Source organism: Centruroides sculpturatus, unplaced genomic scaffold (assembly GCF_000671375.1).
Source record: "Centruroides sculpturatus isolate CEXI.00-Female unplaced genomic scaffold, Cexi_2.0 scaffold507, whole genome shotgun sequence".
Taxonomy (NCBI): Eukaryota; Metazoa; Arthropoda; class Arachnida; order Scorpiones; family Buthidae; genus Centruroides; species Centruroides sculpturatus.
The window spans coordinates 96,028-120,326 of record NW_019384717.1 but is presented as its reverse complement, the minus strand read 5'-3'; the positions used below and the strand labels follow the sequence as shown (position 1 = coordinate 120,326).

Below are 24,299 nucleotides of genomic sequence, written 5' to 3'. Positions count from 1 at the left end.
ACACCAGTATAAAGTCCTATTAATAAGTAAAGTCCAAGTAGACAATTAACAATAACACTTAGGAATTGCGTTTGGCTTTTTTTCTTTTTTTGCCGTCGGCCTGATGCTGTTCAAATTGTCTTTCCTAGTAGTCAACCTATTATGGTGTTTATAAAATAATTTTAAAATACCCCTCATTGAGCTCATTTATAATCATTATTAATTTACACTAACCTATATTGTTTATTAAATTAAAATGCAAATTTCTAAAAAAAACTTTTGTATTATAAGAACCCAATTATAGAAAAATGTTCCATGTTTATTAAGTGTTTAATAATATGATTGGAATTAGAATTTTTCCAAACTGTTTAGATTATGTCTTTGTGCACACGAGGAACATTTATATGTTATGTTCACAAATGGAAAGTCTAAGGAAGAATTATATTTTAAAAAACGTGATCAATTTTAGCAGCTGAATCAATTATGTAATTGCTAAAAAATTGAAATGTCAACACTGAACTTATTACTTCGGCTGCACTGAAAATGAGAGAAAAATAAATTACCGAATCTGAAATATTAATAAAAAAAATAGTTTTAAAAAATGAATTAAAGTAAGTATATAAATACGAGGTCTGTTCAAAAAATACGCGGACTGTTTGAATTGCGCGGCCCCAGTTGGTTCCAGGGGAATCTGCTTGGTGTCGCTAGGTTTGTACAGATCGTCTGGTGATAAAGCCGTTTCCCGATTACAGATATCTTGATTTGTTGATTAGCTATGCGGTTTTAGTGAAGTGCGAGTTTTTCGTTTGTCGAATTTCAGAATGAATGACCTGATAGAGCAACGACTTGCTGTGAAATTTTGTGTTAAACTTGGAAAATCTGCAACTGAAACATTTGCTATGCTCAACACGGCTTACGGTGGTGTTGCCATGAAGTGTACGGCATGTTTCAAGCGGTCTCCCAGACCCAAAAAAGCTTGCCGAGTTCGATCCAATGTCAAGGTGATGCTGACAGTTTACTTTGATGCTAAGGGTGATGTTCACCACGAGTACCTCCCCCAAGGCTACACAGTGAACCAGACTTACTACATTAAAGTTCTGAAACGTCTGAGGAACGCCATTTATTGCAAAAATCTAGAAATGTGGAAGAGTGGCGACTGGTTTCTCCATCACGACAATGCTCCAGCCCATTCAGCCCTCAGAACTTGTGAGTTTTTGGCCAAACACTCGATCACTGTTCTTCCTCACCCCTCCTATACACTTGACCTTGCTAATTGTGACTTTTTCTTGTTCCCCAAAATCAAAAAACCCTTGAAAGGAAGAAGATTTAAGACGATTCCAGAGATCAAAGCAAATGCGACGAAGGCGTTGAAGGACATTACAAAAGAAACGTACCAGGACTGTTTCAACAAGTGGAAACACCGTTGGGATAAGTGTTGCATTAGGAAGGAGAGTACTTTGAAGGGGACCCAGACATGTACCTTCTACATAAAGTACATTTTGTTTTATGACGTAAGTCCGCGTATTTTTTGAACAGACCTCGTATTAATTTATTAATATTCTGAACTGCAGTACTTCTTAAACTTTTAGTGCTTAGATATGATTGATAAATTAATTAGGCCAGAAATACTTGATTTAGTCTGAAAAATATAGTTTGGTGCAGAAGTATCGTTTTTGAAAAGTAAAATATAAACAAAAATATCTTGCTTAGTTACATAGTAGTGTTGCGTATCTCAAAGAATTCTCATGCTCATGTATATAGTACTTTATACGATTACATCCATTTCCATCTATCGATACTCAGACGAACTGTTAAACTCCACTCACAGGAAAACAAGCGAGTGGGTTTTAGAATTATGCACATATCAACACACACATACACTCTCTCTCACACACATTCACACACATACACACATACTCACACATACACAGACAGAATTAGAGAGAGAAGATCATTGAATCTACACAAAGAATTAACACGGAGCATGTCGGTTTGCAAATCTACGAGCAAAACTACTTCCGGTTTCTGCCTTTTCTGTAAGTTGACTGACTACAGTGTAATTTATTAATTTTTAATATATTTTTTAGTTATTTCGAAAATTAATTTCTGTATTTAATGACTTATAACTGTAATTTCTAAATCTTAAATGTCCAAATAACGTCCAATGTCTTTCTTTCTACAGGTCTAACAACTATATCGGCGTTTATTTTTAGTACTAAATTATTGTTCGTATAAATATTCTACTTAAAATTTATTGTACGCATTTTGTATAATCATTTATTAATGAAACAGCTATAAAACGTCTTATCCTTTATCAATAATCATTAATAAAGCATTATTGTAGAACGGCTATATCTGAACAGGGGATCTTATCTATTTTGTTTCATTGATTACTTTTCTATTCAGATGAAGATAATAAACTCCTTCTTGGAATAATGTTTACAATTGCATAAAATAAAACTTCAAAAAACCAGTTATACAGAAATACATTTATAAAAATAAAAAAATGTGATATGGTAATATAATTTGTGTGCTCCTCTTTATTAACACAATAATTAAAATATAACACAACAATTAAAATATAAGAAAGCGAAAATTGTTTTTACTTTTCCAAGTCCACAGACCTCTATTAAAAACTTTTCTCTTTGAAAGACTTATCACACCAGTCCACTTGTTTCAAATATTAGTGAGATTTAAAGTGGACTAATTGATAAATCCTTTATATTTATTAACAAATTAAAAAGCTTACTTTATGAAAACTGGTTCTCAGAAGGTATTTTTAAATCTTTCTAATTTTCATGATTTACTATGTCTGATTCTTGTTATAATAATCTCCATACTGAAAAAAATGAAAACAGTAATTTTCGAAATTAAATCCATGTCATTCTGTCTTTCTCCCCGATTCTTTTAATAACATTTTATAAATCCAGATTTCAGCGTACAATCATTACCAAAAATTATGTATTGATATATACTGTATATAACTATTTGACTAATTCTCATGGAATTCACATTGCAGAGTCATTAAAAGCAAATAAAAGTTTTGATGCATACAATTATTTCATCAGAAGACATAACTCGTGATATTTTTTTTATTTATGAAGTAGGTATGTTTTATGAAGAAGTAGAGCCTGGCCGACTGCCAATCAGAAAACAGAAGATATCAGTATTGCGGATATCAAAAAAGAAAGATACCAGTAGAACTTCACCTATGAAAATGATGACAAAATTCTTGGTGGACATTGTGCATAGCTGAATAAGCTATTTTTTTATTACAAATGAAGCATTCATTTCATAAGTATAAGATTTTAAAAAATACAGCATTAAAAATTGATGAATCGTCAGGAAAATTTTTAACAACTCAGCAAGGATTAAGTAAAGCGGAAAAAGGTGGACCGAAAAGAGTTTTGCTAACGAGGGGTTCGATTGAGCAAAATTATCGTGTATAGGAGCGCTAGTACACACATAAAATGGGAGATTGAAGAAATGAATAAAGCGAAGAGGTTGTAAGGCAAGTGAAGTTGGTCCCAGGGATATTGGCACCTCGCATAGGTTCAATAGCAACGATAGTTTTGTTATGAAATATCTATAGTGGAAACGAGTGTAGCCAGACAGTGATGCAAGCAAGCTGATCGCATATTCACAAAATAAGAATATTTTTCTTTGGGACGTTCAAAAAATCGTAACCTTTTTTCAGTTACGATTTTTTAACATTCGAAGTGTTCAAACGGTACGCAGAAATATTTTCGACATCATTTCAATTACTTCCAATTACTAAATAATTCCATTGAGTGGATGAGAAGGCACTGTGATACTCTGTGGAATGAAAAAGTTGATCAGCTGGCATGGGCTGTATCCGACTGTCGTAACATCTTCCTTGACTATTGTATTCTTCCAGCCTCGAAAATTAGGATCTCTTTCATCTATTCTCCCGAATCGTGTCACCAGGATTATTTTTCCAGCATCAAGCGGCATCTCCGCAGTCGGTGGTTTAGTTCAAACGATCAGTTAACTCAGTTTCTTACGGGACACGTGTCAATGTCGATTCCATAATTCAAGATTAACGCACTACAGTTGTTGTCGAGAAGAAAACAGGGTTTAGCACTACATCAGTGCTTGCTCGATGGTTCATTTCAGAAACCATCTTGTAGAGCTTAAGATGTAAGCAAAGAATGCGGATTGGATCTACAGTCTCTGCCTCAGAATAAATACTAGTACCTCTTGCTAAAGAAACTTATCAAGAAGAAACTCTGAACGGACTAACATCCGGTAACTATCTAACTTTATGTGTCACTGTGAGATTAGCCAAGGGTAGAGGNTTTATTGAAATTTATTACAATGCCCGATTTTGTTGGTCATTATTCATAATGACCAGGCATTATTAATAATGTCCATATTAAACACTTTGTCCATAACATATATATTGTGTACTTGGGTCGTGTTTATTAATAGAACTTATAATATTGGTGATGTTTCTGATTTGCAAAGAGAATAGATCTTACTATTAGTCAAAGATCAAAATATAAAATCTTTATTTACATCTTAATTCATATCTTTACAAACAAATGTGAAACAATCATTATATCTGTAAATATTATTAAATAATAATTAATGTGAGGTAAATCGCATTCAATAGAGTTTTTGTTACAAAAATATGAATATTGTTTGGAAAACTTTTTGTGATCCTTTGTTAATTTTTTGTTATCAATTATTAATTTTGACTTTATTACGTTTCTAAGCAAATTAGAAAATTCAAATTTATATTTTTTACCATGTTAAGATTATGATACTTCACTGCGGCAAAAGTTAACGGCGTTTTCTTTTTAAGAAGACGAGCTTGCTACTGGTTTATTTCTATTTACTATTAGGTTTCGTTTTTTACCTTACATCCGGGTATGATAATTCTGGATGTTATCCTCATGTGAGAATTCGTGAAAACGGATAAATCGAAATTTGAAAATAAAATTGTTACTTAAAAAATAAACATTAGTGTAATTGTGAACATTTGTAACTGCTTATAATTTTAGAACTAATAAAACAGGTTTTCGTTACATTATATATTTACCTCATATTACTTCAGAAATGTTTCAAATACATCTGTAATTGTAGTAGTTCGAAGAGTAATATAATATAAACAATAAATTTTCATTTTGTGTTTTTGGCAATTTGCACTTCATGAATAATCATAATGATTGTTGCTATACATTCACAAATATTATTTATTGTATCTCATGAAATACAATAAATAATATTTGTGAATACATATACCTGTATTCTATATCTGTACATGAAAATAATTGTAAATAACAATAACAAATAATTTATTTATTTTTCAGTTGGCTTTTTCCCATAATAATCAAAGGAACAAAGCGATTTTTAAAAGAAGAAGATTTATTCGAAACTTCCAAATATCATACTTCAGAGTATCTTGGAAATATTCTTCAGAAGTAAGTAAACCAATTTCTTATGTTTATTCTGNAGATGTAAGCAAAGAATGCGGATTGGATCTACAGTCTCTTGCCTCAGAATAAATACTAATACCTTTTGCTAAAGAAACTTATCAAGAAGAAACTCTGAACGGACTAACATCCGGTAACTATCTAACTTTATGTGTCACTGTGAGATTAGCCAAGGGTAGAGGTTCCTAACCTTGAACAGCCTCAGGTTGGTAAAACCCGTCTCGAGGTCACTGGATGGCTTTAAATAGTAGGATCTTAAATTACCGAGTGGGGAGGTCAGTGAGTAAGTCAATAAGTGTTTAAGGTTTGATAGTGACAGGTAGCCAAGTTAACGAATAAAAGTATAAGTTTAATATAAACGTCTAAATCTAAGCGTACACAGAAATGGAATATACATCTAAGGCGATACAAATAAATATCTAAGCGCTCCGTTCGCGTTCTATCCGCTATTCGCTCTTGAGAGAGAGCGTTTATAGAAATACCTCAGAGAGAGATGTGGTTCTCTGTCTTTGTGCAGGGTGAGCCGTGATCGATGTCTTCTTTTCTTATAAGGCAATTTGAGTCGTCATCTTTTATGATAATAGCGAAGAGGGAGCCTTGGAAGGAGTCTGTTGGGATATGTTGAACTGGCTATGACGTTCTGAAGATGTCCGCTGTAACAGGGTGGCTGGAGATGTATGGCCTGTGTATGGCGTCCGATGTACTCCTCCACGACTTGAGTTCTCGCCTCCCTTTTATCGATTTAGCCTGTGAAAACACATCAGGTGATCGGATGTTTAGCGACGAATCTGCAGATTTGAGGTCAGAGGTCTCATTTGATGATGTTATAATGTCACTTACATGCAACTGTCATGACCATATTTGGTCCGAGATTTGCACGCTTCCTTCTATTTACAAGTCGACAATCGACTTTCTCCTCCTCTAACACAGGGTTGTTTAATTCTCTCCCTGTTGTTGATAGAAAAGGATGTCATTAAATCCGCTTCCTGTGCGATGTTTTCTTTACGATCGCAACGGAGAAATAGACTTACGAATTTTTTGAAATTTGCGAAAAATCTGACCTACGATCCTCACAGTCACAATGTGATGATACACATCTATTCACATACGACGTTCCAGCTTTTGAGTTTGTTTTTTCTGTTGAATCATGACTCGACACGATTCATGACCAGGTTTCTGTAATTCGTTTTGTTTGTCATAAGAACGCGGCATTATATTTGACTGTTCCTATCTTAATGTCGGAATGTACATTTATAAGCCAAAAGGCCACTTTGTACTTTACCTGACTTTTGCACCACGATGTCGGGTAAAGAAACAAAGATTATATGAGTGTGAGTGTATCCATGATTGCTTTGCTTGGTCCCAATCTAACCTCGTTTTTATATTTTAGTGTTAATGTTGGTTTCTGATAAGTTCTTGAATAAGAAAACTCCATTTCTCCAATGATTTTTCACTGTTTACCCTTTTGGGATGCCGTGTGTCGTATATGACACGCAATTTTCCTTCCAAAGAATGAGAAGCACCTCTGCTTTTTTGCTTGCTAAACAATTATATTAGTTATACATTTTGTCATTAGAGTTTAGTGAAGCTTATTAGACCACATGCATTCCACTGTGACAGAAACAAAAGAAAATATAAGTGATTGTCTGAGCGTATGCTTTTAAAAGTGATCATAAGTATGACTACTTGATGTCAGTATTCAGTTTTCTCTATTTCTATTGATTATAATTTTACAATTTTTACATATTCTTGTTGAGGAGGCTTCTAAGATTATATAAGAGTATTTTTTAAAAACTATATTAATAGCAATGTTTCATGAGATGAGCTAACTTTTCAACGTGTCGTATACGACACATTGGGTCTCTATGTTACAATAATTACATTACAGTGTATGAACTGTTTTCGTATTAGCAAGTTATTTACTTTCATAGATATTTGGTGATTAGGACCGCAATATGTATTCTATTATTTATTATTATTTTTTATTCAATTAATTTATTAAAAAAATAATTATTTATTTTTATTCATCACAAATTTCTGTGAATTTTTTTTGTCTACTTATTTATTTGGTCTGCAAGATTTTTTTAAATTAAAAACTTATAAATTCTTAATATCATAAATTATATATTTATAATAAATGTCAATGATTTAGTTTTAATTTCTCATTGTCAACAGTCGAAAAAAATAAGAAACATGATAGGACACACGATAAGACACATGATATTGATAGAAATTTGTCTGAAGTGGAAGGCTGGTTCAGTGATAAAGACAGCGACAAAACATTTGTTCTTTGAGCAGACTGTCCTGGAGAGTGTAAGTCATTAGTCTGCTCAAAGAACAAATTAAAAAAAAGTGTCAAAATCGCTATCACATTCAGACAGTACAGGCAATAAGAAAAAAAGGGATCAATAAAAATGACGAGAAAAATAAAATTATAAAAAAAATACTTCAACTTTGCATCCCAGTGAAATACAATGCAAAAGTGAAGCAAAACACATGCCAGAAATCATTGTAAATTGCAAAAATTACCACTGCCCAATGGAAGAATGTAAAAGTGTATGAGCTACAATGTACTGTATCAACTGCAAAATACATCTGTGTCTTGGTAAAATAAAAATTGTTTTAAAGCATATCATATGTAAATATAAAATGTCAAATAATGTACAAAAACAGTCAAATAAACCATTTTTACATGAACGGAAAAGTTTGCATTTTGTATAGGTAGAGAACGATTGTGTCATATATGACACGTACCATTTTTTAATGACCAGAACAAAAAAAATTTAGAGAAATGACAATTTACTAATAAGTGACACCTAAAGGTCAAAAGCATAATAAAACTTCAATAAAAAAATAATTTTTTTCAGTAGTGGATCCCAAGAGGTTACTCACAGATATTAATACCTGCTTTTTTCCGTATTCTGTTCATTTCTTTTTATATAGGCCTACATTTCAAATTTTGAAATCATTGTTTTTATTTTCCTGTCCTAATTTTTGCTCTCTTTTATGGGTGTCTAGTGTGTTTCCCTATTATAATGCTGACGGTTTGAATATATAACCGAATTTTAGATGTAACTAACTGTTAATAACCCACATATCTAGCAAACTCCATGTTGAATTACTTTCCTTAAGAAGTTTCGCAATCTTTCGCATTGCTTCAATGAACTGCCATGGATTATGGATTCCTGTAAGATAACTGAAGCTTTTCCACGTGCATGATTTTGTTACATTAACACTCGGAAGCCATTGTTGATGTCTGAGATGTCGAGACCCTTGTGAGGTTGGATCTGAACTCGTCGTGGTTTCTCTATTATTAAAAAGTTAACGCATCATTCAGCAACTTGAATAAATTTATTGTAAATTCTATATATTTAATATTTGATTTACTGCTGAACATGGAGTGAGCAAAGTTTAATATAAAACTGTAGATGTTGAAAGTAAGATAGTTGAAAGCAAAATACTTTAAAAGCCAAGAGAGCTGTTCGTTTTTACTCACTCTCATCTCCATAATATTCATTTTAACAACCAGTATATACACTTCTGTATGATATTTACATAAAAACTGGTCGCAATCATTGCAAATGTAAGGGATTTTGATGTTTTTTTTCTCATTCTATAGGTTACCATGCCCTGTTAGTTGAACTGCGTTTAAAAATATCACTTTACTGATTAATTCGTATTTTAAAACAAATCCACAAACCTCTGTTGTAGGTCTTCTGTTTGTACGAAGCATTGGTTATTGTATTGTTCTTTCTCATTTGGAAAAAAACAAGTAGACATTTAACGTTTGGAGAGACTTTCTTTTTATTTTCTGCGCTGAATTGTTTTCTGACGTGCTAGTATCACAAGGGCATAGTCGCTTATCAATTTAAAAATTGATTTAAAAATTTCGATAAGCTTTGGAAATATCTTATCTGACTTATTTCATTGTTCTCATCAATCTGAATTATACTGCTTCCAAAAGCTGCTTTCACCGTGCATATTATATGACTAGAATCAATAAAAATTCATATTATTAATGCTTTTCCCCCATTAATTCAGCATTAATCGATGTTTTGTAAATGCACACGTTGAGTCTAATATTCTTGAGTGTTCTCCTGCACTAACACGATGTTTGCAGAAATAGCTCTCAGAAAACCTTCTAGTGACAAAAACATATTTTAATTTCATGTGTAACACAACATAAACTGCGCCATTGGGCTGAAATTATTACATTTGTTGAATTCTTATAAGCATGCAACCTTGGGGAATTTCATTGGACACCATGTATAATAAGATCATGAAGAATTTCTTTCTACATTAATTCCTCTGAAATGCGAAAGATTAATGTGGAAGTAAATCCTAAAGTGATATTAAATATTTTTGCCTCTTCGTATTCACTATTTTACATTTCTGTGTATATGTTATGGACAAAGTGATTAATCACTTTGTCCATAACATATACACAGAAATGAATAATGCCCGGTTATTATGAATAATGCCCGGTTATTATGAATAATGACCAAAAAGGGCACGCAGTGTAATAAATATGATGAATTATTTGATTAATTCATCAAATTGACCAGTCATTATGAATACTGCTATCACCTAATTGGGCAAAGTGATAATAATACGTTAAGGAGTGATCATCTAACATACGCTAGCCAATTGGCACTCTGAGTTGCTGATTGTATCGTGTTGAGTGCGTATTGCATATAGTACTGAATTTTTAATTGTGCAACATTTTAATTTGATTAAAAAAGTTCACTTATTTCATTTAGAAATATTTATTTTTTGTGAATTATTTCAAAGTATTTTAAAAAGAATCTTTTATAACTAAGTAATATTAACTATATTAATTAAATAGTAAAATTTTACCTATGTGCATAGTCATGGCGGTGGTTGTAACTGTTTGAGCTCCCGACAGATTCCTCCTGGAGGGAAGCTGCTGGCAGGCCGCCGATTGTTTAACGTCACTAGATATTAATACATACTAATTATTGATACGTGTGTTCAAGAACTACCATGAATCAATATCTAGTAACATTAAATAATACGCAGCCTGCCGGCGGCTCCTCTCAGGGAGGAATCCGTCGAAAGCACAAACAGTTGCGACCGCCACCAAATTCGGTACTAAATGCAACACGCACAAGCAACTCTGATGCGGGTACTGATTGGATAGTGCATTATTATCACTTTGCCCAACTAGATGATGGCGTTATTCATAATGACCAGTCAATTTGATAATTTATTGAAATTTATTACAATGCCCGATTTTGTTGGTCATTATTCATAATGACCAGGCATTATTAATAATGTCCATATTAAACACTTTGTCCATAACATATATATTGTGTACTTGGGTCGTGTTTATTAATAGAACTTATAATATTGGTGATGTTTCTGATTTGCAAAGAGAATAGATCTTACTATTAGTCAAAGATCAAAATAAAAAATCTTTATTTACATCTTAATTCATATCTTTACAAACAAATGTGAAACAATCATTATATCTGTAAATATTATTAAATAATAATTAATGTGAGGTAAATCGCATTCAATAGAGTTTTTGTTACAAAAATATGAATATTGTTTGGAAAACTTTTTGTGATCCTTTGTTAATTTTTTGTTATCAATTATTAATTTTGACTTTATTACGTTTCTAAGCAAATTAGAAAATTCAAATTTATATTTTTTACCATGTTAAGATTATGATACTTCACTGCGGCAAAAGTTAACGGCGTTTTCTTTTTAAGAAGACGAGCTTGCCACTGGCTTATTTCTATTAACTATTAAGTTTCGTTTTTTACCTTACATCCGGGTATGATAATTCTGGATGTTATCCTCATGTGAGAATTCGTGAAAACGGATAAATCGAAATTTGAAAATAAAATTGTTACTTAAAAAATAAACATTAGTGTAATTGTGAACATTTGTAACTGCTTATAATTTTAGAACTAATAAAACAGGTTTTCGTTACATTATATATTTACCTCATATTACTTCAGAAATGTTTCAAATACATCTGTAATTGTAGTAGTTCGAAGAGTAATATAATATAAACAATAAATTTTCATTTTGTGTTTTTGGCAAGTTGCACTTAATGAATAATCATAATCATTGTTGATATGTATTCACAAATATTATTTATTGTATCTCATGAAATACAATAAATAATATTTGTGAATACATATACCTGTATTCTATATCTGTACATGAAAATAATTGTAAATAACAATAACAAATAATTTATTTATTTTTCAGTTGGCTTTTTCCCATAATAATCAAAGGAACAAAGCGATTTTTAAAAGAAGAAGATTTATTCGAAACTTCCAAATATCATACTTCAGAGTATCTTGGAAATATTCTTCAGAAGTAAGTAAACCAATTTCTTATGTTTATTCTGATTAAATTGAATTCTTTTATAAACTAGGCAAAAGAAATAATGGGTATACTATTTTGTTAAATCACAAGTGCTCTGTAACACATCACGTGTAATGAAACTGTGATTACAGATAACTTAGGTATTGTGGTATCTACCTGTGACTTAGCTAATTTCTTTCATAACTTGAAATGAGTTGGCTGAAATATTAAGCAATTAGGATTGTTTCTTAACCTGCTAGCTACCGAAGTAGAGTGATGCCCGATTATTAAAAACTGAGGAATGAACGGTTTAGTATTTTTGAGAAAAAACTGAAGAAGTTGTATGCGATTTGCTGATTGCAAATAATGCTGTACATTTTTTAAGTGAACATGTTATTACGTACTCCTGATTTCTTTACTCACACTATTTAATCAATCTGAAGACTATTATATATATGTCTGTGTGTTGCTGTTAAATTATTGAAGGCCGTTATTCTATAAAATATTTAGTTATTTCATAGAATACCTTCCTTGTTTAGGTAAAGTATGAAATGAATTAAGAATTACATAGTTTAACTAGTTATTCTATGCAATAGCTAACTATTCTATAGTGTTAGTTAGACTATGAAATAGAAGTAATAAAATAAATGCATGCTAAACTTCTCAAATGATTATATTTAATATAATAAGTAAATATTGTAAAACTATAATAATTTCTATTCGTTAGAACAAAGGGTGTTGGAATGGCATTCGAAATTCCAGAGAGCATTATAGTTAGTCAAGCACAGATTTTGTTGTCATACTGGTTTTTCATGAGCAGTTTTTGAAGCCTTTGACCTGTACCAACACTTTGGGTTGTAACGATAGGCCGGAGTGATATCTCAATGTCAGATATTTCGTCAATTGATACTAATTTTTGTTCACAGAGAGTAAACTGACTCCTGCAATATAACTGTTTGATGCACCTATTTCTTGTTCCAAATCGATAAAATCCTTGACTTGTTTTTTCCACAACAACAGCAAGAATCGATCTGGTATCTCATCCTCTGTCAACATAGGCACCGGGATACGAATCTTCATTCCTACAGATGCCTCAGAATGTGATTTTTCTTTTTCAGATTTTCATTTTCATTGCTTGTATTTCTAAACATCTTTGGCCTCTTCTCTTTCTTTCTGGACATCCAGTTTATTTAAACATAATCTGCAGATTTCCTGTTCAACGTCATTTTTTGAAATGACGTTGAACAGCTTTCTAGCTTTCTAGGTGATCCTCTGAATACCTTAAGCAAATGTCACATAATGTAGATGTGACTTCTTCATCCAAAGTGTCCTTGTTTTGTGATACAGACAGACTATCTTGCAAATCATCTTTATTATTCAATAATCAAATGCTTCTCTTGAAATTGTTGACAATTCCACCTTTGATGCACACCCGAACATAGCTTTGTAAGGAGATTTTTTATACCAGAGTGGATAGCTCTATTTTTCATTAATTAACTGAATAAATTTTAGACCGTTACTTTATGAAGTAAATTGATTGTTTTGCATCCAGGTTGTCAGAATATTTTCTATTTGTTGGTTGGCTCTCTCTACGCCTTCTTGACTCTGAGTGTACAATTTGAAGCACTGGACAAGTTATTTTCAAGTCTTCTATGATCTTATTGCAAATTTCAGGCCATTATCAGACTGGAGGATGTAGAGTGCACTGAGAAGCAAAAATATATCAAGTAAATGTGTACGAACTTTCGGCCCTCTTTGTTTGGAGGGGTCTTAAAATAACAAACTTAGTCAAATGATCTCAGTATACTAAAATAAAGATATAGTTTCCATCAGGTTAAGAGTGAAAATATATCAGATTTACCTGACATCTTGAATTCCTATGTGAAAGCCATTTTAAAGCAAATAGTATATTGGCTTTAGAACACCTTTCTTCCCCGTGTTTCTTTTTGATTGGCAAAACTCGCAAATGTTCAGACACAACTTGATATCTTCTTGAGTAATATTTTTGTAACGACGATTCAGTTCTTTTATCATTTGCTCTCTGCCACCATGTCCAATAGAAATATGTTTCGTACAGAATATACAGTTCATTACTTGAACAATAAAATATTACTTTTGCTTCTGTACCTTTAAGTAGAACTATTAAATTCTCTATTCCTCGAACTTTCAGAACATCATAACTTTGAAGTAACCAATAATCTTTAGTTTCCTTTGTCAGTCACTCTAGCTGTCTTCCTTTCTCGTATGAATTCATAATAGCTTTTCGAGTTAGCAAAGAGCCATTATCTTCATAATAGCGAGTTAGCAAAGAACTATTGTCTTTTACATTTCTATCACTTAAAAGGAATTCGAACGTCACTTTCATCACTTTCTTATCCATTTCACAAAAAATTATACAAAAAATAATTTAAAAAAGGTAAGTACAAAAATTTTACAATTGTCTGAGCACTAAACAAAACTAGAAAGAAAGACAGTAAACAGCTGATAACTTTACTAAACGCCCCTAAGCCCCAATACACAGAAATATGTTTCTTCCATAATGTTCTAAATTATTTAATAAATTATTATAATTATTAATTTAGATAAGAGATAGCGCATAGCGTCTGCCTCTAGCATAAAAATACTTAGTATCTAATCATTAATAATAGCGGATTTATAGCTCGATTGTTTAAAGCGATCGTTTGGTTGAACTGATAACTTGAATGTACACTTGTTGGGATAGTTTCAACTCTCTCTCTTCATCGTTATATCATTCCTTGATCTTTATAAACAAAAACGATTTTTATTTCATATGCCTAACCGAAGCGGTAATCGTTATTTTATATANACATCAGCGCTTGCTCGATGGTTCATTTCAGAAACCATCTTGTAGAGCTTAAGATGTAAGCAAAGAATGCGGATTGGATCTACAGTCTCTGCCTCAGAATAAATACTAGTACCTCTTGCTAAAGAAACTTATCAAGAAGAAACTCTGAACGGACTAACATTTGGTAACTATTTAACTCAGGGGTCGCCAAACCTTTTTAACCGTCGACCCCCAATCACTTTCCAAAGCCTCACATTGACCCCCACCGTAAAGTTTTATTACAAGTGTATATGTATGAGCGAAAAAAAACGTTGTAGTCTCTAACTAAGAAAAAAAAAAGGTTGTGACCCCTTAGCCGCATCGACCCCCTAATCGACCCGCTAGCCGCATCGACTCCCCAATGATGTTGCATCGACCCCTGGGGTCCATATCGACCACTTTGGCGGCCCCTGATCTAACTTTATATGTCACTGTGAGATTAGCCAAGGGTAGAGGTTCCTAACCCTTGAACAGCCTCAGATTGGTAAAACCCGTCTCGAGGTCACTGGATGGCTTTAAATAGTAGGGTCTTGAATTACCGAGTGGGGAGGTCAGTGAGTAAGTCGATAAGTGTTCAAGGTTTGATAGTGACAGGTAGCTAAGTTAACGAATAAAAGTATAAGTTTAATATAGACGTCTAAATCTAAGCGTACACAGAAATGGAATATACATCTAAGGCGACACAAATAAATATCTAAGCGCTCCGTTTGCGTTCTATCCGCTATTCGCTCTTGAGAGAGAGAGTTTACAGAAATACCTCAGAGAGAGATGTGGTTCTCTGTCTTTGTGCAGGGTGAGCCGTGATCGATGTCTTCTTTTCTTATAAGGCAATTCGAGTCGTCATCTTTTATTATAATAGCGACGAGGGAGCCTTGGAAGGAGTCTGTTGGGATATGTTGAACTGGCTATGACGTTCTGAAGATGTCCGCTGTAACAGGGTGGCTGGAGATGTATGGCCTGTGTATGGCGTCCGATGTAGCCCTCCACGACTTGAGTTCTCACCTCCCTTTTATCGATTTAGCCTGTGAAAACACATCAGGTGATCGGATGTTTAGCGACGAATCTGCAAATGTGAGGTCAGAGGTCTCATTTGATGATGTTATAATGTCACTTACATGCAACTGTCATGACCATATTTGGTCCGAAATTTGCACGCTTCCTTCTATTTACAAGTCGACAATCGACTTTCTCCTCCTATAATACTGGGTTGTTTAAGTCTCTCCCTGTTGTTGATAGAAAAGGGTGTCATTCAATCCGCTTCCTGTGCGATGTTTTCTTTACGATCGCAACGGAGAAATAGACTTACGAATTTTCTGAAATTTGCGAAAAATCGGACCTACGATCCTCACAGTCACAATGTGATGATACACATCTATTCACATGCGACGTTCCAGCTTTTAAGTTTGTATTTTCTGTTGGGTCATGACTAGACACGATTCATGACCAGAGTTCTGTAATTTGTTTTGTTTGTCATAAGAACGCGGAATTATATTTGACTGTTCCTATCTTAATGTCGGAATGTATATTTAAAAGCCAAAAGGCCACTCTGTACTTTACCTGACTTTTTCACCACGATGTCAGGTAAAGAAATAAAGATTATCCGAGTGTGAGTGTATCCATGATTGCTTCGCTTGGTCTCAATCTAACCTCGTTTTTATATTTTAGTGTTAATGTTGGTTTCTGATAAGTCCTTGAATAAAAAAACTCCATTTCTACAATGATTTTCACTGTTTACTCACAGATATTAATACCTGCTTTTTTCCGTATTCTGTTCATTTCTTTTTATATAGGCCTACATTTCAAATTTTGAAATCATTGTTTTTATTTTCCTGTCCTAATTTTTGCTCTCTTTTATGGGTGTCTAGTGTGTTTCCCTATTATAATGCTGACGGTTTGAATATATAACCGAATTTTAGATGTAACTAACTGTTAATAACCCACATATCTAGCAAACTCCATGTTGAATTACTTTCCTTAAGAAGTTTCGCAATCTTTCGCATTGCTTCAATGAACTGCCATGGATTATGGATTCCTGTAAGATAACTGAAGCTTTTCCACGTGCATGATTTTGTTACATTAACACTCGGAAGCCATTGTTGATGTCTGAGATGTCGAGACCCTTGTGAGGTTGGATCTGAACTCGTCGTGGTTTCTCTATTATTAAAAAGTTAACGCATCATTCAGCAACTTGAATAAATTTATTGTAAATTCTATATATTTAATATTTGATTTACTGCTGAACATGGAATAAGCAAAGTTTAATATAAAACTGTAGATGTAAAAGTTGAAAGCAAAATACATTAAAAGCCAGGAGAAGCTGTTCGTTTTCACTCACTCTCATCTCTACAATATTCGTTTTAACAATCTGTATACATACACTTCTGTATGATATTTACATAAAAACTGGTCGCTGGTCGCAATCATTGCAAATATAAGGGATTTTGATGTTTTTTTCTCATTCTATAGGTTACCATGCCCTGTTAGTTGAACTGCGTTTAAAAATATCACTTTACTGATTAATTCGTATTTTAAAACAAATCCACAAACCTCTGTTGTAGGTCTTCTGTTTGTACGAAGCATTGGTTATTGTATTGTTCTTTCTCATTTGGAAAAAAACAAGTAGACATTTAACGTTTGGAGAGACTTTCTTTTTATTTTCTGCGCTGAATTGTTTTCTGACGTGCTAGTATCACAAGGGCATAGTCGCTTATCAATTTAAAAATTGATTTAAAAATTTCGATAAGCTTTGGAAATATCTTATCTGACTTATTTCATTGTTCTCATCAATCTGAATTATACTGCTTCCAAAAGCTGCTTTCACCGTGCATATTATATGACTAGAATCAATAAAAATTCATATTATTAATGCTTTTCCCCCATTAATTCAGCATTAATCGATGTTTTGTAAATGCACACGTTGAGTCTAATATTCTTGAGTGTTCTCCTGCACTAACACGATGTTTGCAGAAACAGCTCTCAGAAAACCTTCTAGTGACAAAAACATATTTTAATTTCATGTGTAACACAACATAAACTGCGCCATTGGGCTGAAATTATTACATTTGTTGAATTCTTATAAGCATGCAACCTTGGGGCATTTCATTGGACACCATGTATAATAAGATCATGAAGAATTTCTTTCTACATTAATTCCTCTGAAATGCGAAAGATTAATGTGGAAGTAAATCCTAAAGTGATATTAAATATTTTTGCCTCTTCGTATTCACTATTTTACATTTCTGTGTATATGTTATGGACAAAGTGATTAATCACTTTGTCCATAACATATACACAGAAATGAATAATGCCCGGTTATTATGAATAATGCCCGGTTATTATGAATAATGACCAAAAAGGGCACGCAGTGTAATAAATATGATGAATTATTTGATTAATTCATCAAATTGACCAGTCATTATGAATACTGCTATCACCTAATTGGGCAAAGTGATAATAATACGTTAAGGAGTGATCATCTAACATACGCTAGCCAATTGGCACTCTGAGTTGCTGATTGTATCGTGTTGAGTGCGTATTGCATATAGTACTGAATTTTTAATTGTGCAACATTTTAATTTGATTAAAAAAGTTCACTTATTTCATTTAGAAATATTTATTTTTTGTGAATTATTTCAAAGTATTTTAAAAAGAATCTTTTATAACTAAGTAATATTAACTATATTAATTAAATAGTAAAATTTTACCTATGTGCATAGTCATGGCGGTGGTTGTAACTGTTTGAGCTCCCGACAGATTCCTCCTGGAGGGAAGCTGCTGGCAGGCCGCCGATTGTTTAACGTCACTAGATATTAATACATACTAATTATTGATACGTGTGTTCAAGAACTACCATGAATCAATATCTAGTAACATTAAATAATACGCAGCCTGCCGGCGGCTCCTCTCAGGGAGGAATCCGTCGAAAGCACAAACAGTTGCGACCGCCACCAAATTCGGTACTAAATGCAACACGCACAAGCAACTCTGATGCGGGTACTGATTGGATAGTGCATTATTATCACTTTGCCCAACTAGATGATGGCGTTATTCATAATGACCAGTCAATTTGATAATTTATTGAAATTTATTACAATGCCCGATTTTGTTGGTCATTATTCATAATGACCAGGCATTATTAATAATGTCCATATTAAACACTTTGTCCATAACATATATATTGTGTACTTGGGTCGTGTTTATTAATAGAACTTATAATATTGGTGATGTTTCTGATTTGCAAAGAGAATAGATCTTACTATTAGTCAAAGATCAAAATAAAAAATCTTTATTTACATCTTAATTCATATCTTTACAAACAAATGTGAAACAATCATTATATCTGTAAATATTATTAAATAATAATTAATGTGAGGTAAATCGCATTCAATAGAGTTTTTGTTACAAAAATATGAATATTGTTTGGAAAACTTTTTGTGATCCTTTGTTAATTTTTTGTTATCAATTATTAATTTTGACTTTATTACGTTTCTAAGCAAATTAGAAAATTCAAATTTATATTTTTTACCATGTTAAGATTATGATACTTCACTGCGGCAAAAGTTAACGGCGTTTTCTTTTTAAGAAGACGAGCTTGCCACTGGCTTATTTCTATTAACTATTAAGTTTCGTTTTTTACCTTACATCCGGGTATGATAATTCTGGATGTTATCCTCATGTGAGAATTCGTGAAAACGGATAAATCGAAATTTGAAAATAAAATTGTTACTTAAAAAATAAACATTAGTGTAATTGTGAACATTTGTAACTGCTTATAATTTTAGAACTAATAAAACAGGTTTTCGTTACATTATATATTTACCTCATATTACTTCAGAAATGTTTCAAATACATCTGTAATTGTAGTAGTTCGAAGAGTAATATAATATAAACAATAAATTTTCATTTTGTGTTTTTGGCAAGTTGCACTTAATGAATAATCATAATCATTGTTGATATGTATTCACAAATATTATTTATTGTATCTCATGAAATACAATAAATAATATTTGTGAATACATATACCTGTATTCTATATCTGTACATGAAAATAATTGTAAATAACAATAACAAATAATTTATTTATTTTTCAGTTGGCTTTTTCCCATAATAATCAAAGGAACAAAGCGATTTTTAAAAGAAGAAGATTTATTCGAAACTTCCAAATATCATACTTCAGAGTATCTTGGAAATATTCTTCAGAAGTAAGTAAACCAATTTCTTATGTTTATTCTGATTAAATTGAATACTTTTATAAACTAGGCAAAAGAAATAATGGGTATACTATTTTGTTAAATCACAAGTGCTCTGTAACACATCACGTGTAATGAAACTGTGATTACAGATAACTTAGGTATTGTGGTATCTACCTGTGACTTAGCTAATTTCTTTCATAACTTGAAATGAGTTGGCTGAAATATTAAGCAATTAGGATTGTTTCTTAACCTGCTAGCTACCGAAGTAGAGTGATGCCCGATTATTAAAAACTGAGGAATGAACGGTTTAGTATTTTTGAGAAAAAACTGAAGAAGTTGTATGCGATTTGCTGATTGCAAATAATGCTGTACATTTTTTAAGTGAACATGTTATTACGTACTCCTGATTTCTTTACTCACACTATTTAATCAATCTGAAGACTATTATATATATGTCTGTGTGTTGCTGTTAAATTATTGAAGGCCGTTATTCTATAAAATATTTAGTTATTTCATAGAATACCTTCCTTGTTTAGGTAAAGTATGAAATGAATTAAGAATTACATAGTTTAACTAGTTATTCTATGCAATAGCTAACTATTCTATAGTGTTAGTTAGACTATGAAATAGAAGTAATAAAATAAATGCATGCTAAACTTCTCAAATGATTATATTTAATATAATAAGTAAATATTGTAAAACTATAATAATTTCTATTCGTTAGAACAAAGGGTGTTGGAATGGCATTCGAAATTCCAGAGAGCATTATAGTTAGTCAAGCACAGATTTTGTTGTCATACTGGTTTTTCATGAGCAGTTTTTGAAGCCTTTGACCTGTACCAACACTTTGGGTTGTAACGATAGGCCGGAGTGATATCTCAATGTCAGATATTTCGTCAATTGATACTAATTTTTGTTCACAGAGAGTAAACTGACTCCTGCAATATAACTGTTTGATGCACCTATTTCTTGTTCCAAATCGATAAAATCCTTGACTTGTTTTTTCCACAACAACAGCAAGAATGGATCTGGTATCTCATCCTCTGTCAACATAGGCACAGGGATACAAATCTTCATTCCTACAAATGCCTCAAAATGTGATTTTTTTTTTCAGATTTTCATTTTCATTGCTTGTATTTCTAAACATCCTTTGGCCTCTTCTCTTTCTTTCTGGACATCCAGTTTATTTAAACATAATCTGCAGATTTCCTGTTCAATGTCATCTTTTGAAATGTAGCTTTGATCCTCTGAATACCTTAAACAAATGTCACATAATGTAGATATGACTTCTTCAACCAAAGTGTCCTTGTTTTGTGATACAGACAGACTATCTTGCAAATCATCTTTATTATTCAATAATCAAATGCTTTTCTTGAAATGAATGTTGTTGACAATTCCACCTTTGATGCACACCCGAACATAGCTTTGTAAGCAGATTTTTTATACCAGAGTGGATAGCTTTATTTTTCATTAACTGAATACATTTTAGACCGTTACTTTATGAAGTAAATTGATTGTTTTGCATCCAGGTTGTCAGAATATTTTCTATTTGTTGGTTGGCTCTCTCTACGCCTTGACTCTGAGTGTACAATTTTAAGCACTGGACAAGTTATTTTCAAGTCTTCTATGATCTTATTGCAAATTTCAGGCCATTATCAGACTGGAGGATGTAGAGTGCACTGAGAAGCAAAAATATATCAAGTAAATGTGTACGAACTTTCGGCCCTCTTTCTTTGGAGGGGTCTTAAAGTAACAAACTTAGTCAAATAATCTCGGTACGCTAAAATAAAGCTGTAGTTTCCATCAGGTTAAGAGTGAAAATATATCAGATTTACCTGACATCTTGAATTCCTATGTGAAAGCCATTTTAAAGCAAATAGTATATTGGCTTTAGAACACCTTTCTTCTCCGTGTTTCTTTTTGATTGGCAAAACTCGCAAATGCTCAGAAACAGCTTGATATCTTCTTAGTAATACTTTTGTAACGAAGATTCAGTTCTTTTATCATTTGCTCTCTGCCACCATGTCCAATAGAAATATGTTTCGTACAGAATATCATACTGTTTATTACTTGAACAATAAAATATTACTTCTGCTTCTGTAGCTTTAAGTAGAACTATTAAATTCTCTATTCCTTGAACGTTCAGAACATCATAACTTTGAAGTAACCAATAATCTCTAGTTTCCTTTGTCAGTCACTCTAGCTGTCTTCACTTCTCGTATGAATCATAATATCTTTTCACGACTTAGCAAAGAACTATTGTTGTTTACATTACTCTCACTTAAAAAGAATTCGAACGTCGCTTTCATCACTTCTTTCTTATCCATTTCACAAAAAATTATACAAAAAATAATTTTAAAAAGGTAAGTACAAAAATTTTACAATTGTCTGAGCACTAAACAAAACTAGAAAGACAGTAAACAGCTGATAACTTTACTAAACGCCCCTAAGCCCCAATACACAGAAATATGTTTCTTCCATAATGTTCTAAATTATTTAATAAATTATTATAATTATTAATTTAGATAAGAGATAGCGCATAGCGTCTGCCTCTAGCATAAAAATACTTAGTATCTAATCATTAATAATAGCGGATTTATAGCTCGATTGTTTAAAGCGATCGTTTGGTTGAACTGATAACTTGAATGTACACTTGTTGGGATAGTTTCAACTCTCTCTCTTCATCGTTATATCATTCCTTGATCTTTATAAACAAAAACGATTTTTATTTCATATGCCTAACCGAAGCGGTAATCGTTATTTTATATATATAATACCTAGTTAAAGTAGAGAATGTTAGACTATTATACACTTTAACGACCTGTTTAGGTATTCTATGAAATAGCTAGATATTCTATACAATAACGGATTATAGACTTTAACGGTAACACAAACACATATATATATATATATATGACTATGCTAAGTTAAGATTACATCCATCTTGTGAAATGTAGCAACGTTGCACAGCCTCACTTTTCAAATCTGTTTTGGTTGTTCCTTGCTGTCTTTAGCACACTACATGTGTCCAAACACATTTTGATTTTAAGATTACTAGCAATTTGATTTGAAGATTACTAAATTGATAACTGATTATTAATTCACATACTTAATACTAACAAGTACTGGATTAATAAACTCTTACTGTATTTTCATAAAGAAATAATAGTATTAAATGCGCTATAAATAACTTATAAATTTACAAAAAGTTGAAATATTAATTTAAAATATTGTTTTCATTTACTCGTATTACGTTTCATTGCAATTTGTTTTTAGAGAGTGGAACAAAGAACTACAGAAAAGAAATCCAAACGTACTAAAAGCTGTATTACGATTCGTTGGATGGATATTCTTAGCATTAATTTTACTTACATTGATTCAGGTACTTGACAATTGATTAGCTTATATGATAATCATATATTAAAATCATTTAAATAAGTGATATTTATGTACATTTGCAGGACACAGCACTAGTTGTGGGCCAAGCACACTTATTAGGATTAACAGTACACTATTTTGACAATAAGTTGGAATGGAATGAATACAATATTTACTTAACCGTTGCCGGATTTTTTGGCGTGACTGCAATTTATTTCTTTACATATAATACTAATTTAATTATGACAGAATTTATTGGAATGAAATTAAAGATAGCTTTTTGCACGATTATATACAGAAAAGTGAGTATGAAATATAATTTACTATGAATATATTATTATATAAATATTTATATTTTTCAGAAAGTGTATTGAAAAATATGAGGATTGAACAAATTAACATTAATGAATGAAAGTTGTTTGCATATGCAGAAATCGATGGCTTTATTTTTACCTTTTATAATAATATCTAAAAATGAAAAATAATTTGGGAATAAATGAAATTTTTGTCTCTATATATAAACGTTTTCAAATGAAAGATTTTCTGTCTGGTTAAATTTTTTACAAAAAATTAAGATTCGTTGTTAATTTATTTACACACTACACTCATACGGTGTTTTATGTTCTCATTATAGAATTAGATTTAATTATCATGGATACAAAATGTTTAGTTCACTCATGTGTTATTTTTATTTTTGTTTCACAAGCACGATTAGTGCAGTCAATCAGACACTAGACATCTTTTCATCCTTTACTTATTCTTTTTTGGTTGATACGCGTTTCGGTCTCACAATGCCCCTCACCAGTCAACTATTTTTAAAATGTACACTGTTATCATATAGCATTAAATTGTTAAGATAACACATATAATTACAAGGAACATATCTTCTGTTCTGTATTTTACATTATCCAATTTTGAGTGATGTTTAAACATAATTTCTTAGAATGAATGTATGCATGATTACAGATTTTTCCCTTTCTTTTCATTTTGCCATTTAATAAATTATATTAAGTTACGACATAGTATTAAGCATACAAATTAACATTTCAAATGACATACCTGCTGTATTCTTTTTAAGACGATTAAAAACTTGTAAATTATTAA

At 31.9% G+C, this 24,299-nt stretch overlaps 2 protein-coding genes across 2 annotated transcripts in view; both read left to right on the top strand.

The window, feature by feature from the left end:
* Positions 1-396: 396 nt before the first annotated feature.
* LOC111627944 lies at positions 397-19,897 on the top strand. The gene is made up of 6 exons (XM_023371644.1): positions 397-1,490; positions 4,848-4,900; positions 5,316-5,426; positions 11,682-11,792; positions 19,716-19,826; positions 19,885-19,897. The coding sequence occupies exons 1-6, from the start codon at positions 801-803 to the stop codon at positions 19,895-19,897; spliced, it is 1,089 nt and encodes a 362-aa protein (XP_023227412.1). The 5' UTR covers positions 397-800.
* The window catches only part of LOC111627946 (multidrug resistance-associated protein 4-like), a 44,073-nt gene continuing 39,487 nt past the window's right edge, over positions 19,714-24,299 (top strand). The window contains exons 1-3 of the mRNA XM_023371646.1: positions 19,714-19,826; positions 23,094-23,199; positions 23,279-23,497. Of these exons, the coding sequence (XP_023227414.1) occupies positions 23,438-23,497 (60 nt within the window). The 5' untranslated portion in view covers positions 19,714-19,826; positions 23,094-23,199; positions 23,279-23,437. The remainder of the gene's footprint in view (positions 19,827-23,093; positions 23,200-23,278; positions 23,498-24,299) is intronic.